The sequence below is a fragment of the Nerophis lumbriciformis genome, linkage group LG33, assembly GCF_033978685.3.
Source record: "Nerophis lumbriciformis linkage group LG33, RoL_Nlum_v2.1, whole genome shotgun sequence".
Classification (NCBI taxonomy): Eukaryota; Metazoa; Chordata; class Actinopteri; order Syngnathiformes; family Syngnathidae; genus Nerophis; species Nerophis lumbriciformis.
This window is the reverse complement of record NC_084580.2, coordinates 23,016,206-23,031,582: the sequence shown is the minus strand read 5'-3', so window position 1 is coordinate 23,031,582 and position 15,377 is coordinate 23,016,206. Positions and strand designations below refer to the sequence as shown.

The 15,377-nt window shown below is 41.6% G+C and overlaps 3 protein-coding genes across 6 annotated transcripts in view; 2 read left to right on the top strand and 1 right to left on the bottom strand.

Moving 5' to 3' along the window:
* The window catches only part of LOC133575717 (uncharacterized), a 215,002-nt gene that overhangs the window by 60,012 nt on the left and 139,613 nt on the right, over positions 1 to 15,377 (top strand). The gene's annotated exons all lie outside the window — the stretch shown is intronic.
* Positions 1 to 15,377, bottom strand: part of LOC133575695 (uncharacterized) — a 196,419-nt gene that overhangs the window by 119,476 nt on the left and 61,566 nt on the right. For 2 of the 3 annotated variants that reach the window (XM_061928453.1, XM_061928451.2), the window contains one exon: positions 9,354 to 10,384. The exons of the other annotated variant lie outside the window; for it this stretch is intronic. In XM_061928453.1, the coding sequence (XP_061784437.1) occupies positions 9,390 to 10,384 (995 nt within the window). In that variant the 3' untranslated portion in view covers positions 9,354 to 9,389. Of the gene's footprint in view, positions 1 to 9,353; positions 10,385 to 15,377 lie in introns of those variants that run through there. 3 annotated transcript variants of the gene reach the window in all.
* LOC133575751 (uncharacterized) overlaps positions 1 to 15,377 on the top strand; it is a 381,675-nt gene that overhangs the window by 312,993 nt on the left and 53,305 nt on the right. The window lies entirely within an intron of this gene.

Genomic DNA, 15,377 nt, shown 5'->3' with positions numbered 1-15,377 from the left:
GAAGCATATTATTATTTACTTTATACATCATTTGAACAGTTGTCTTTCATACAATTTTAAAATGTGTAACTTTATGAATCATTTGTTGGGTCTCTATTATCTATTTTATTAATTATCTTTATTACTCTCTTTTGTAATATGATGATTGTGTTGTGATTGTTTTATATGTATGTACCCAGACCTTTATGCAATATAAAAGTGAGAGAAAATGGCTAAATTGTTTGTGTAAGGAATGTTTTTGTTTTTACAAACTTACTTTTGTGGATAAAACAAAACCTCCCAATTTGGTGTTTTAAACATTTTTTTTATGTTTTCAATATCAATCAAAGTTTGGAGTGTCAGACAAAAGCCAATATTGTACATCATCCCACAGAGATTTACTTTGCATACATTCATAAAATAAACTGTTTATTTTGTTTCCCTATCACAGAAAGAACAAGTGTTGTCTTCAATTGCAAACACATCCTAAAAATTATTTTAAGTGGTCAAATCTGTATTTGTTTTTCTTAAGTGTACTCTTTTGCCTTTGGAAGAATGGAAAATCTAAAGGTATGATTATGTTTTTTTTGTTCCAGAGAAAATACAGTAAAGAAGACATAAAGAATTAAAAAAGTTTGAACAAAAGCCTTTTTAACTTTTTGTAATTATTTGTATTTGCAGGTCGTACATAACAATGAAATATTCAAATAATAAAATACTTTTATTAGTCGGTAAGTGCATCAGCGACCAAATGCCTTTTTCAAACCATTGCTGCACAAAGATGGATTTGTTTCTCATTTTAATATAAGAACAATTCCATAGTGGAGTATTGTGTGTGATGAAGTTGTGTTTGTAAATTAGTTTCCAGTACAACAACACTTGCTGGTAGAGAGAAGTACAGTTCACATTTCAACCGATACGGAAAAAATTCCAGTACCTCGAAATCGATACCAGTCCTCAACGGTACCACTTTTAGGTACTTTTGTGTGTGTTAATTATATAAATTATATTTTGTTACATCTTGTTTTGTTTTTATCATATTGCCATTTACAAGTACGTTTATTTACAGTTGCTAGTCCAATACGCTAGATGGCAGTAGTGTAAATTCAGTGTTTTTTGGTGCGCCCAAAAAAGTGTTAATACTATAAAGATTGTATTTATTAAATTTGATTGTAACGTGCATCTTAGTCAGAATTTTAATGAACTAATTTGGAGGTGTTAACGTCATGAGAAATTGCTAATGCTAATCAGTAGCATGTCCACAGCAAAGCCAATTTATATTAGCATAAAGCTAGCACAATTTTCGGAAATGTGGAGCCTTACTTTACCTATGTTGTAATGTTTTTTAAGTCAATTTCTTTGTTGGCATCGACAATTGCAACGTTTACCTAAAGGTAGTTTGGATTAGCCTGCTCTCAGTGCTGCTGGAGTGATCACCGAATGCCGAACAGAGGTCAAATTAGTTCCAAGTTGGATATTCAACATCCAGCATCTTTTTACACAAGCACATTTTCCAACAAGACAACAATATTAAACACACATAAAAACTGCTTTCAAAGGCTTTCAGGCAGGTTTCTGGAATGTCCGTTCCAGAGACTGGACCTAAACCCTGCTAAACATTTGAGAACAATGCTTTGAACTGGCTCTGTGCCAAGAAAGGAACACATTTCAATCAAGTCTATGGGAATATTTTTGTCAAAAAGTCTGGATTTGCTCTAAGTGTCAAAAAGTCGAGATTTTTTCTAAGTGTCAAAAAGTCGGGATTTTTTCTAAGTGTCAAAAAGTCTGGATTTTTTCTAAGTGTCAAAAAGTCGAGATTTTTTCTAAGTGTCAAAAAATCGGGATATTTTCTAAGTGTCAAAAAGTCGGGATGTTTTGTAAGTGTCAAAAAGTCGGGAATTTTTTATAAGTTTCAAAAAATCGGAACTTTTTCTAAGTGTCAAAAAGTTGGGATTTTTGACACTTAGAAAAAATTCCAACTTTTTGACAGCAAATTCCCGATTTTTTGACACTTAGAAAAAATCTTGAATTTTTGAAACCTAGAAAAAAAAAAGTCTGGAATTTTTCTAAGTGTCAAAAAGTCGGAAATGTTTTCCTCAAAAAGTCGAGATTTTTTCTAAGTGTAAAAAAATCGGGAATTTTTCTCAGTGTCAAAAAGTTGGAATTTTTTCTAAGTGTCAAAAAGTTGGGATTTTTTTCTCAAAAAATCGGAAATTTTTCTAAGTGTCAAAAAGTCGGGATGTTTTGTAAGTGTCAAAAAGTCTGGATTTTTTTAGAAGTGTCAAAAAGTCGAGAATTTTTTATAAGTTTCAAAAAATCTGGATTTTTTTGTAAGTGTCAAAAAGTCTGAATTTTTTTTAAGTGTCAAAAATCCCAACTTTTTGACACTTAGAAAAAATTCCAACTTTTTGACAGCAAATTCCCGATTTTTTAATCTTGACTTTTTGACACAAAAAAAGTCTGGAATTTTTCTAAGTGTCAAAAAGTCAGAAATGTTTTCCTCAAAAAGTTGAGATTTTTTGTAAGTGTCAAAAAGTCGAGGTTTTTGTAAGTGTCAAAAAGTCGGGAATTATTTCATCAAAAAATCGGGATTTTTTTGTAAGTGTCAAAAAGTTGGGAATTTTTTCATCAAAAAATCGGGATTTTTTTGTAAGTGTCAAAAAGTCTGGATTTTCTTCTAAGTGTCAAAAAATTGGGATTTTCTTTGTCAAAATGTCGAGATTTTTTCTAAGTGTAAAAAAATCGGGAATTTTTCTCAGTGTCAAAAAGTTGGAATTTTTTCTAAGTGTCAAAAAGTTGGGATTTTTTTCTCAAAAAGTCGGAAATTTTTCCAAGTGTCAAAAAGTCGGGATTTTTTCTAAATGTCAAAAAGTCTAGATTTTTTTGTAAGTGTCAAAAATGTGGGATTTTTTTTTAGTGTCAATAAATCTGGATTTTTTTTTCTAAGTGTCAAAAAGTCGGGATAACACTTAGAAAAAATCCCGACTTTTTGACAAAATAATTTGTGACTTTTTGACACTTGGAAAAAAATCCCGATTTTGTGACACTAAGAAAAAAAAAGTCTGGAATTTTTCTAAGTGTCAAAAAGTTGGAAATGTTTTCCTCAAAAAGTCGAGATTTTTTGTAAGTGTCAAAAAGTCGAGATTTTTTGTAAGTGTCAAAAAGTCGGGAATTTTTTCATCAAAAAATCAGGATTTTTTTGTAAGTGTCAAAAAGTCTGGATTTTTTTCCGAGTGTCAAAAAGTTGGGATTTCTTTTGTCAAAATGTCGAGATTTTTTCTAAGGGTAAAAAAGTTGGAATTTTTCTCAGTGTCAAAAAGTTTGAATTTTTTCTAAGTGTCAAAAAGTCTGGATTTTTTCAAAATGTCAAAAAATCTAGATTTTTTTTGTAAGTGTCAAAAAGTCTGGATTTTTTCTAAGTGTCAAAAATGTGGGATTTTTTTCTCAGTGTTAATAAATCTGGATTTTTTTTTCTAAGTGTCAAAAAGTCGGGATAACACTACAAAAGAAAAAGAGGAAGAAGAACAAGAAGAGGAAGAAAAAGGAGAAGGGGGCAGAGGAGGAGGCACAATCAAGACAGCTGTCACCCAAAACAGTCACGTGGTACAGGCGGGTTGCCAGGCTTCACACGTCATTACTTCCGGCTCCTCCCCTAAATGAAGCAAGCCTCCATACACCTTTCGTGGACACGCCCCCTCCATTACTCCACACAAGCCAAAAGGTAAACCAGGAAAAAGTGGCTAGAAAGTGATTTCGTTCCCACGTCTGAGCACGACTCTTTTTTTGCATTTTTGCATAGACAATGTCATTGTGGACATTTGGTTAAAAGTTCTCCGCAAAATATCCTGGCGTTTTTTTTTAGAGCCATAAATGTATAAAAATAGGAATGACAAAAAAACGCAAATCTTATGCATCTGTTTTTTCTTGTAAACGTATTTACATTCATTCTGGAAACAGACTCTCTCACACAAATTGACATTAATAAACATACCGTATTTTTCGGAGTATAAGTCGCACCTGCCGAAAATGCATAATAAAAAAGGAAAAAAACATATATACCGTAAGTCGCACTGGAGCCCGGCCAAACTATGAAAAAAACTGCGACTTATAGTCCGAAAAATACGGTACCTAACTTTTGAGACAAGTATTTTAGCATTGGTGTACTTTAATTTGAATTTAAACCATGAAACATACAAAAAAACGCTTCAAAATAAGTGAATAGCAACCTGTACAATTGAACATACACATGGTACATTTTGCTAAACAATAATGTTTTATACATTAAAAATTTCAGTAGATACTGTGTTATAAGAGGAAGTAAAAAACAAAATAAAATAAAGAACACTTTGGCCCAAAATGGCTGACATCAATCAAAATATCGAATAAGGCCGAAAAATGGAAATACAACAAAAACTGCATTACAGTTTAGAATGTGTACACAATATGGTACAAAACAATATTTACATGAACAAAACAATGTGTTGATGTCACAGCAGGTCTTGAGTATTTTTTTTATTATTTTGTCTTAACTTTGCACATTGTTTAAGCCATATCTCAAGAACTCTTTGATAGATTTTCCTCAAATTTGGCACAAACTCAAACTATGATTATTATAATTTGTTTTAAGGTCAAGTGCACTGAAACCTCACATTCTATTTTTAAAGTATTTCACTTAAGTAACTAAAAAAAAAGAAATAGTAAAATACTCTGAGGGATTTTTCTCAAATGGGGCAAAAACTCCAATTTTGATTTGAGAACTAACTGATTAAGTGTGACTTTGCGTAGTCTGAAGGAGGGAGACATTGTTCATCTCTTAGCTATCACTAGCATCAGAGCCTTCTTCCCATGTGCTTTTATCCTCTGTTTCCATGGAAATATTGGCACAATTTTGGCAGCGACACAAATCAGTACAGGACAGTCTTGCAGACACACAGGAACATCTTCCTGTCTCACATTTGCTCTGCTTGCAGCTGCAGTGGACTACCTTTAAAGGGGAACATTATCACAATTTCAGAAGGGTTAAAACCATTAAAAATCAGTTCCCAGTGGCTTATTTTATTTTTCGAAGTTTTTTTCAAAATTTTACCCATCGCGCAATATCCCTAAAAAAAAGCTTCAAAGTGCCTGATTTTAACCATCGTTATATACACCCGTCCATTTTCCTGTGACGTCACATAGTGAAACCAACACAAACAAACATGGCGGATAGAACAGCAAGGTATAGCAACATTAGCTCGGATTCAGACTCGGATTTCAGCGGCTTAAGCGATTCAACAGATTACGCATGTATTGAAACGGATGGTTGTAGTGTGGAGGCAGGTAGCGAAAACGAAATTGAAGAAGAAACTGAAGCTATTGAGCCATATCGGTTTGAACCGTATGCAAGCGAAACCGAGGAAAACGACACGACAGCCAGCGACACGGGAGAAAGCGAGGACGAATTCGACGATCGCCTTCTAACCAACGATTGGTATGTGTTTGTTTGGCATTAAAGGAAACTAACAACTATGAACTAGGTTTACAGCATATGAAATACATTTGGCAACAACATGCACTTTGAGAGTGCAGACAGCCCAATTTTCATCAATTAATATATTCTGTAGACATACCCTCATCCGCTATCTTTTTCCTGAAAGCTGATCTGTCCAGTTTTGGAGTTGATGTCAGCAGGCCAGGGAAACTAGGGTCGATATTCTTCTCTTGATCATCTTCGGTGGCATAAGGGACGGTGTGAGCCAAGACATCCAGGGGGTTTAGCTCGCTCGTCTGTGGGAACAAACTGCCGCCATTGCTTGCCGTGCTACCGAGGTCCTTTGTCCCTGAATTGCTCACACACTCCGGCAGATTCAATGGGGGTCTGGCGGCAGATTTCTTTGACTTTATCGTTGGAAATGCATCTGCTTTGAGTGTCGCAGGATATCCACACATTCTTGCCATCTCTGTCGTAGCATCATCAATCAATCAATCAATGTTTATTTATATAGCCCTACATCACAAGTGTCTCAAAGGGCTGCACAAGCCACAACGACATCCTCGGTACAAAGCCCACATAAGGGCAAGGAAAAACTCACCCCAGTGGGACGTCGATGTGAATGACTATGAGAAACCTTGGAGAGGACCGCATATGTGGGTAACCCCCCTCCCTCTAGGGGAGACCGAATGCAATGGATGTCGAGTGGGTCTGACATAATAGTGAGAGTCCAGTCCATAGTGGATCCAACATAATAGTAATAGTCCAGTCCATAGTGGGGCCAGCAGGACACCATCCCGAGCGGAGACGGGTCAGCAGCATAGCTTTCGTCGGTAAAGTGTGCGGAACAAACGTCCAATTTCTTGCCACTTTCGCATCTTTGGGCCACTGGTGCAACTTGAATCCGTCCCTGTTCGTGTTGTTACACCCTCCGACAACACACCGACGAGGCATGATGTCTCCAAGGTACGGAAAACAGTCGAAAAAACGGAAAATAACAGAGCTGATTTGACTCGGTGTTTGAGAAAATGGCGGATTGCTTCCCGATGTGACGCCACGTTGTGACGTCATCGCTCCGAGAGCGAATATTAGAAAGGCGTTTAATTCTCCAAAATTCACCCATTTAGAGTTCGGAAATCGGTTAAAAAAATATATGGTCTTTTTTCTGCAACGTCAAAGTATATATTGACGCTTACATAGGTCTGGTGATAATGTTCCCCTTTAACACACTATCAGGGGCAGGATTTGTAGTCATCCATGTCACTTTTAACTCCCCATCCGCAATGTGCCATCCATTGCCATTGGGTGAAGGGGCAGACATTATACCTTTGAGAGAATGTCTCATGAAGCACAATGTCCTAGTCCACTCAGCAGTGACACAACTTGTGAGGAACCTATTAAATGCCCAATACTTAGACCAAGACATAATGATTTGGGTGTCTGCCTCCGACCTTTAGATGCAAGATACATAATGTCTTGACAAACAGATATCACTTTTAGGTTGACATCTTCTGGAATATCAACATAACATCCTCTGTTGCACCTACAATCCAAGCAATAACATTGTACCGTTCAAGTGGCACAACAAATTTTGCATTTAAAGGGGAACATTATCACCAGACCGATGTAAGCGTCAATATATACCTTGATGTTGCAGAAAAAAGACCATATATTTTTTTAACCGATTTCCGAACTCTAAATGGGTGAATTTTGGCGAATTAAACGCCTTTCTATTATTCGCTCTCGGAGCGATGACGTCACAACGTGACGTCACATCGGGAAGCAATCCGCCATTTTCTCACTTTCGTCGGTGTGTTGTCGGAGGGTGTAACAACACGAACAGGGACGGATTCAAGTTGCACCAGTGGCCCAAAGATGCGAAAGTGGCAAGAAATTGGACTAAATTTGTTCAAAATACGAAGGTGTGGGGAAAGCCGACGAAATGGTCAGTCGTTTGTTCCGCACACTTTACCGACGAAAGCTATGCTACAGACAGAGATGGCAAGAATGTGTGGATATCCTGCGACACTCAAAGCAGATGCATTTCCAACGATAAAGTCAAAAGAAATCTGCCGCCAGACCCCCATTGAATCTGCCGGAGTGTGTGAGCAATTCAGGGACAAAGGACCTCGCTAGCGCGGCAAGCAATGGCGGCAGTTTGTTCCCGCAGACGAGCGAGCTAAACCCCCTGGATGTCTTGGCTCACACCGCTTCTACCGTCCCTTATGCCACCGAAGATGATCAAGAGAAGAATATCGACCCTAGCTTCCCCGGCCTGCTGACATCAACTCCAAAACTGGACAGATCAGCTTTCAGGAAAAGAGAGCGGATGAGGGTATGTCTACAGAATATATTAATTGATGAAAATTGGGCTGTCTGCACTCTCAAAGTGCATGTTGTTGCCAAATGTATTTCATATGCTGTAAACCTAGTTCATAGTTGTTACTGTCACACCGCGGTGAGGGATGTCTTGTCTTGGTTTTTTCTGTCTTGTGATTTGCATGTTTTAGTTTGAAAAGTAACTCTCCTCTCGTTTCAGGTCACTTGCCCTTCCTTTTGGGTCGTCAGTCTGACGTCATCCCGGTTCCCTGATTGTTTCCACCTGTTCCCTATTACCCTCATGTGTCTTATAAGCCCACTCCTCCCTTTGTTCTTTGCCAGATTGTCTCGTTTATTCGTGCTCTCTAGCGTCTATGTCCATGTCCATGTCCATGCCTTGCCTCGTCTCGTGCTTATGTTCCTTGATCCTGAATCCCTTCGTTGCTATTTTGAGTTTTCCTTTCTTCCTCCTCAGCAGAGGGATATTTTGTTATTTAGTTTATTCAGCCGAAGTGGTGAGTTATCAGTTATTTTTCATTCTTTCCTCAAATTTTTGATTGACAATTTTTGTTAAACTTTATTAGATTAGATAGTGTATAATTTTTCATAGCTGTTGTTTCTTCCTCCTGTTGGTTGGTTTTTTGTTAATACAATTTATAGCATATACGGCGCCAATTATAGTTCGTCTTTGCTTTTGTGTTTTCCTCCGTTTGGAGTGATTTTCGGTTGTTCCTATTTTTTGGAAACTTTTTTGCAGATTAGTTTTTTTGGTTAAAATAGATATTGTATTCCTTGACTTTGGAGGTGAAAGGAAGCTGTCAAAATAAAAGCCTGTCTAAGTTCCCTACTCTGCATCTGAGTCCTATCCTTTTTACCAAGACTGACACTAATATAAAATATCTCATCTATAAGATCTATGAGATCGACAGGCGGATCGGTGCGGCGTCTTCAGTAATGCGGACGCTGTATCGATCCGTTGGTGAAGAAGGAGCTGAGCCGGAAGGCAAAGCTCTCAATTTACCGGTCGATCTACGTTCCCATCCTCACCTATGGTCATGAGCTTTGGGTTATGACCGAAAGGACAAGATCACGGGTACAAGCGGCCGAAATGAGTTTCCTCCGCCGGGTGGCGGGGCTCTCCCTTAGAGATAGGGTGAGAAGCTCTGCCATCCGGGGGGAGCTCAAAGTAAAGCCGCTGCTCGTCCACATCGAGAGGAGCCAGATGAGGTGGTTCGGGCATCTGGTCAGGATGCCACCCGAGCGCCTCCCTAGTGAGGTGTTTAGGGCACGTCCGACCGGTAGGAGGCCGCGGGGAAGACCCAGGACACGTTGGGAAGACTATGTCTCCCGGCTGGCCTGGGAACGCCTCGGGGTCCCACAGGAAGAGCTGGACGAAGTGGCTGGGGAGAGGGAAGTCTGGGCTTCCCTGCTTAGGCTGCTGCCCCCGCGACCCGACCTCGGATAAGCGGAAGAAGATGGATGGATGGATGGATCATCTATAAATGTAGAAGCATATTAAAAAGATTGTTTCACAAACAACAATGTCACACATGTTATATGTGCTGATGTTGTTAGAAAGTCAAAATTAAAGTCTTGACAGTTTATTTCAAATCCTGCAGTTTCATTTGCTGCTGCTGTTCTCACCAGCACACTTGTGTTTCTTACACTGGTTCTTAGAAGAGAATCTTTCACCACACACACTGCAACTCAACACTTGCTCTCCTGGGTGTGTTCTCATGTGTGCTACAAGGTTTGCTCGTTCACAAAAGCTTCTGTTGCAGATTGAACAGGAATGTGATTTTTCACCAGTGTGTGTTCTCTTGTGTTTTTTCAAACAACGACTTTGTGTAAATGCTTTACCACAAGTTGAACAGGAAAAAGGTTTTTCACCAGTGTGCGCTCTGATGTGCTCTTTCAAATGTTGCTTCCTTGTAAAAGATAAGCCACAGATTGAACAAAAAAAAGTTTTTTCACCAGCGTGTGCTCTCATGTGTGCTTTCAAATATCGACTTGCTGCAAAACCTTTACCACAGATGGAACAGGTAAAAGGTTTTTCTCCGGTGTGTCTTCTCAAGTGTACTTTTAGACGACAATGGTATTTAAAGGTTTTGTCACAGTGAGAACATTTGAATTGAGTGTTGTCAGTGTGACATGTCTTATCATCTTTAGAGTCTTCATCATCAGTGTCAGGAGAGTGTGACGTTGTGTCCTCACTATCTGATAGTGGAGCTAAGAGCTTGTCTGCTTGTGATCCTCCACAGTGGTCTCCATCAGCTTCTGTTGTCATGTGTTGTGTTGAGCTGCTGCTTGGAGGCTCCGCCTCTCTCTTCTCCTCACTTTCACCTTTGACCTCATCATCTTCACTCTTCACAGAGAACTCCACCAGTCCTTCAATATGATCTCCCTCCTGACTGATGCTGTGTTCCTCCTCTTCCTTTTTAATGTGGGGGGACGGTGAGTCTTTCTCTTCCTTTTTACAGGGCAGGGTCTGTGTCAAAGAGGAAAAGGAGACACCAGAGGGTCTGTGGCGCCTGGTCTTCCTCTTTGATGGATCCTCCTTCACCATCCTGAAGCTACACTCCTGTTTTTCAGGCAGAAGTTGTTCTTCACAGACGTCTGCAGGACACAAAATGACAAAGAGAAATGTCCAGACTTGATCAGTCACATGAGGCATTCAGTAAGTTTACATGTACTTAAAATAACCAAGTTAGATGAATTGGCCTGAAAACAAACACACTGCTCTTTACAACATTTAAGATGGCGGTGCGCACAATTGCAGCGGCTCAAGGCTCTCCTCTTCAGTGCTATTCTTTGTTTTTCTACTTCTTTCTTAGCTGTCACTTTCTGTGTATACTCAGTACGCCTGCTAGACACTTTTGTATATCGGCGTCCAATACCAGATATCGGTCTCCGGAGACTTTCACTACACGCACAACATCCCAGAAGACATAGCGAGATCGCCGGGCTCTCCGTGGATTGTTATCGGGTCTGGGAGGCGGCGCAGTCAGAGAAGGGAGAGGAAGCAGAAACAGGACTGTAGGGTCGGTGTTATACTACGGCTAATGATACAACCACACAATCCACCTCTACTGAGCCTCTTTCTCTGCCATGGCAGATCCCTGGTGCATAAAACGGACAACCTGGAATTAAAACTTGCTGGAAATCGCTATGTTTGTGACTGCTGTGTTTTGGTCATCACTGAAATGTGGCTTCACCTGAGGATCCCCGATGCTAGCCTGCAGCTAGCAGGGCGCACTTTGCTCTGCTGGGACAGGACTGTGAACTCAGGTAAGAGCAGAGGAGGGGGTCTCTGTGTTTACGTGCATGATAACTGGTGTAACAACGGGACAATCATAGATCAACACTGTTCCCCAGACCTCGAGTACATGTCTCTGAGAGAGAGCTAACTGTAATGATCGTCACGGCTGTTTACATCCCACCCGACGCCAACATGAACACAGCGCTCTCTCTCCTGCTGAACACCGTAAACAAACAGCAGCGGGTCCACCCGGATGGTTTAACATTATTGCATGGGACTTTAATAAGGCCAACTTAAAGACTGTACTGCCAAAGTTTTACCAACATGCAAAGTGTTCTACTAGGGGAGAGAACACTCTGGATCATGTTTACACATATCTGGCACACATACCGAACCACACTCCTCCCCCATCTCGGCCAGTCAGACCATCTTTCCCTCCTGCTCTCTTCAGCCTACACCCCTCTCAGACGCAGAGTCAGACCCACCATAAAGACGGTTACAACCTGGCCTGAAAATGCTCTGTCAGACCTACAGGACTGTTTCAGCTGAACACACTGGGACTTACACAGGAACTATACTGGACTATATCAAGTTCTGCATTGGGAATGTGACTGTCGATAAAATCATCCGGGTTTTCTCAAACCTAGAAACCTTGGATGACCAGCCAGGTCTGCTCACTCCTCAGGGCCCACGACGCTGCTTTTAGGTCAGGTGACAGAGCTCTGTACAGGGCTGCTCGAACTTGCCTCAAGAAAAGAATCAAAAAAGCTAAGGCGGACCACAGGATGAGTATAGAGTACCCCCTGTCCAGCAACAACTCACGAGAGGTGTGGCGGGGCATACACCACATCACCAACTTCAGAGGCTGTGATGTATCAACAGCAGACCTGAGTGCGCCGCTAGCAGAGGAGCTAAATAGCTTCTTTGCTCGCTTCGAGACACCACAGCAGCACTCATCTGTTCCAGCCCTGCCCCCATCCCTACCAGGCTCCTCCACCACCCCACTGACTGTACAAGAGCATGATGTCAGAGGGGTGCTCCTGGCAGTGAACCCCGGGAAAGCTGCTGGCCCAGACTGAGTTCCTGGCAGGGTGCTCAGAGCGTGCGCCCACCAGCTCACCTCCACCTGTATCAGGATCTGCAATCTCTCCCTGGCCCAGGCAGTCATCCTGTCCTGCCTGAAATCAGCTATAGTAATCTCTGTGCCGAAGAAGTCTCCTGTCACCACCCTGAATGATTACCGCCCAGTGACCCTCACCCCGGTAATCATGAAGTGCTTCAAGAGGCTACTTATACAGCACATTAAGGACTATCTCCCCCAATATTTCGACTCCTACCAGTTTGAATATCAGGCGAACAGATCCACTGAGTATGCAATCACTGTGGCTCTCCACTTTGCTCTACACCACCTGGAGCAACAGCAGAGCTACGTCCGGATGCTCTTTGTGGATTACAGTTGTGCCTTTCATACAATAATACCTGACATTCTCATTACAAAACTGTACACTCTCAGCCTCCCCCCTCCCTCACGTGTGCCTGGATTAAAGACTTTCTCTCCAACCGGCCCTAGACTGAGACTCAGCCCCCACCTTTCCTCCAACCACACGTTGAATATCGGCTCCCCACAGGGCTGTGTGCTGAGCCCGCTTTTGTACTGCCTCTACACCTACGACTGCAGTTCGACCCACAACAACAACCTCTAAATGAAGTTTGCGGACGACACTGAAGTGGTCGGACTCATCTCAAAGGGGGACGAGGCAGCCTACAGAAAGGTGGTCCGGAAGTTGTCAGACTGGTGCTCAGAGAACAACCTTGCTCTGAAGACCAAGAAAACTAAGGAGATCGTCATCGGCTTCAGGAAACACAGCACTGAACTGAACTAGCCCCCCTCTAGATAAAGGGTGAGTGTGTAGAGAGGGTCCACACCTTCCGGTCTCTTGGTGTCCTTATCTCTGACATCTCCTGGTCAGAGAACACTACTGCTATCACTAAGAAGGCTCAGCAGCGGCTGCACTTCATGAGAGTCCTGAAGAAGTACAACCTGGACTCCAACCTGCTGCTGACCTTCTACCGCTCATCCATTGAGAGCCTGCTGACATACTGCATCACAGCATGGTACGGCAGCTGCACCACTGCAGACGGGGAGAGGCTCCAGTGAGTGGTAAAGGCAGCACAGCGGATCATTGGCTGCTCTCTCCCCTCCCTGATAGACATTTACACCTCCCGCTGCCTCAGCAGAGCTACCAACATTATCAAGAACAGCTCTCACCCTGGCTTTGACCTGTGTGACCTGCTGGCCTCAGGAAGGCACTACAGGGTCATCCGGTCTTAGACAAACAGACTCAAGAACAGTTTTTTCCCCAAAGCCATAACCAAAGTGAACTCTCATAGGCACTGATTTTATAGTTTAGCAGCTCTCTGTGTGCATTTTTTACTCTCCACCCACAATCTGAATGCTTCTGTAGATATGTATATAGTATAATATTTAAACAACACATTCTGAACATTCGTTCTCAGGACCGGACTGTGCACCTTACCTCCTTTTGCACAAATGTTATTTTTCTCTCCTTCCTATGTTTTGCATAATTGTAGACTGTCACACTGATACTGGAGTTACTTTTAATCTCATTGTACCTGTGTATAATGATAACAAAAGTAATTTTATTCTATTCTATTCACAGGAAAAGAAGACCACTTTTTATCAGGGGTGGGCAACATGGCTTAAAATCTATATTGCGATAAATTCCCTTCCACCTGAGTGCAGCTGGGATAGCCTCCAGCGCCCCCTGTGACTTTAATGTCAGTTACTGATGTATAAACTTGGAGAAAAGATCAGGTCGTTTACAGTGTACATCTGTATTCTGTATTGCTGTCTCTGCTGTGGCGCCATCTTGTGGTCGAATTCGCTCACTGCGAGTGCTGTGGGTTGAAAGTGTATTTCCTTTTGCTTCGCGCCTTAAACCCCAAGTATGGTTTCTTCGTTTATCTCGCCAAGCAACGTTTGTAAGTGTAACCGGGGATTTCCGCTGGATGTGGAACGACAGCGACAGACTCGTCACGTTTTTTTTGTTTTCAAGTCAATGTGTCAGTTTCCACCGCCTGGCTTCTATATTTAGTGGTCGACACAACAAGGCTAAAATCTGCTCATGTGGGACAGGAAGTCATGCACAAACACAAAATAAATGATCTAGTTTACTTTCAAAGTAGAATATTCTGTTTAAGGCGGATGGTATTCTACACTTTGAAAAGTCCTAATGTCAAAAGGTTTTCAGACCTAATTTCACCTCCTTGACACAAATGGACCACCAAACCCCGCCCACCTCAACCAATGCACGGAGGGGGGGTGATGTGTGGGAGGCGGGGTTTGGTGGTAGCGGGGATGTATAATGTAGCCCGGGAGAGTTAGTGCTGCATGGGATTCTGGGTATTTGTTCTGTTGTGTTTATGTTGTGTTACGGTGCGGATGTTCTCCCGAAATGTGTTTGTCATTCTTGTTTGGTGTGGGTTCACAGTGTGGCGCATATTAGTAAGAGTGTTAAAGTATGCCTTGCAGTCACTCATACGTGTCTGCAGAAACCTCATATGACATGTAACTGGGCTGGCACGCTGTTTGTACAGGTTGTAGAGGGCGCTAAAGGTAGTGCCATCACGGCACGCCCTTACTATTGTTGTTTGGGTGAAAATCAGCAGACATTCGAGAGAATAGTCGCCCTGAAATTCGGGAGTCTCCCGGAAAAACCGGGAGGGTTGGCAATTATGACGCTGTCAAGCGCCATTGATATAAAACTCGCGGGCCGCACTAACATTACATTTTCATATTAAGGTGAGGGCCGCGTGTCTGAGACCCCTGGTTTATACATAGCACAAATTTAAAAAAAAATGTGTATGCAGTGTTATTTCATTTTAAATTTCAAAAGAGTTTTGTGGCTCCCATTGTTTTCTTAAATTTGTGAAACGGGTCAAAATGGCTCTTTGAGTGGTAAAGGTTGCCGACCCCTGCTCTAGTGGCATGGTCGTAAGGCAGATTGACTTCATGTTCCATTCGTCTCCAATGTAATGGCATGTATTGCCAAGGTAGGCTTCCGTGGCTACACTCGTCCACACGTCACACCAATAATAACACAGAAATGTAACTCATCACATCAGAACTGGATCCGATATTGTACACGTTTTTGTTGTAAATAATAAAGGATTAATTTTAGGCTGCCTCTGAATAACAGCATGAAATATTCCAGCACCTTCATATCGTTTAGTTATACTAAAGCGTCACTCAAATCTAAATAGATTTATATAGCTTTATCGGCCCGGCTACATTGATCCATTATGAAACGAATCTGAGATATTTCTGTC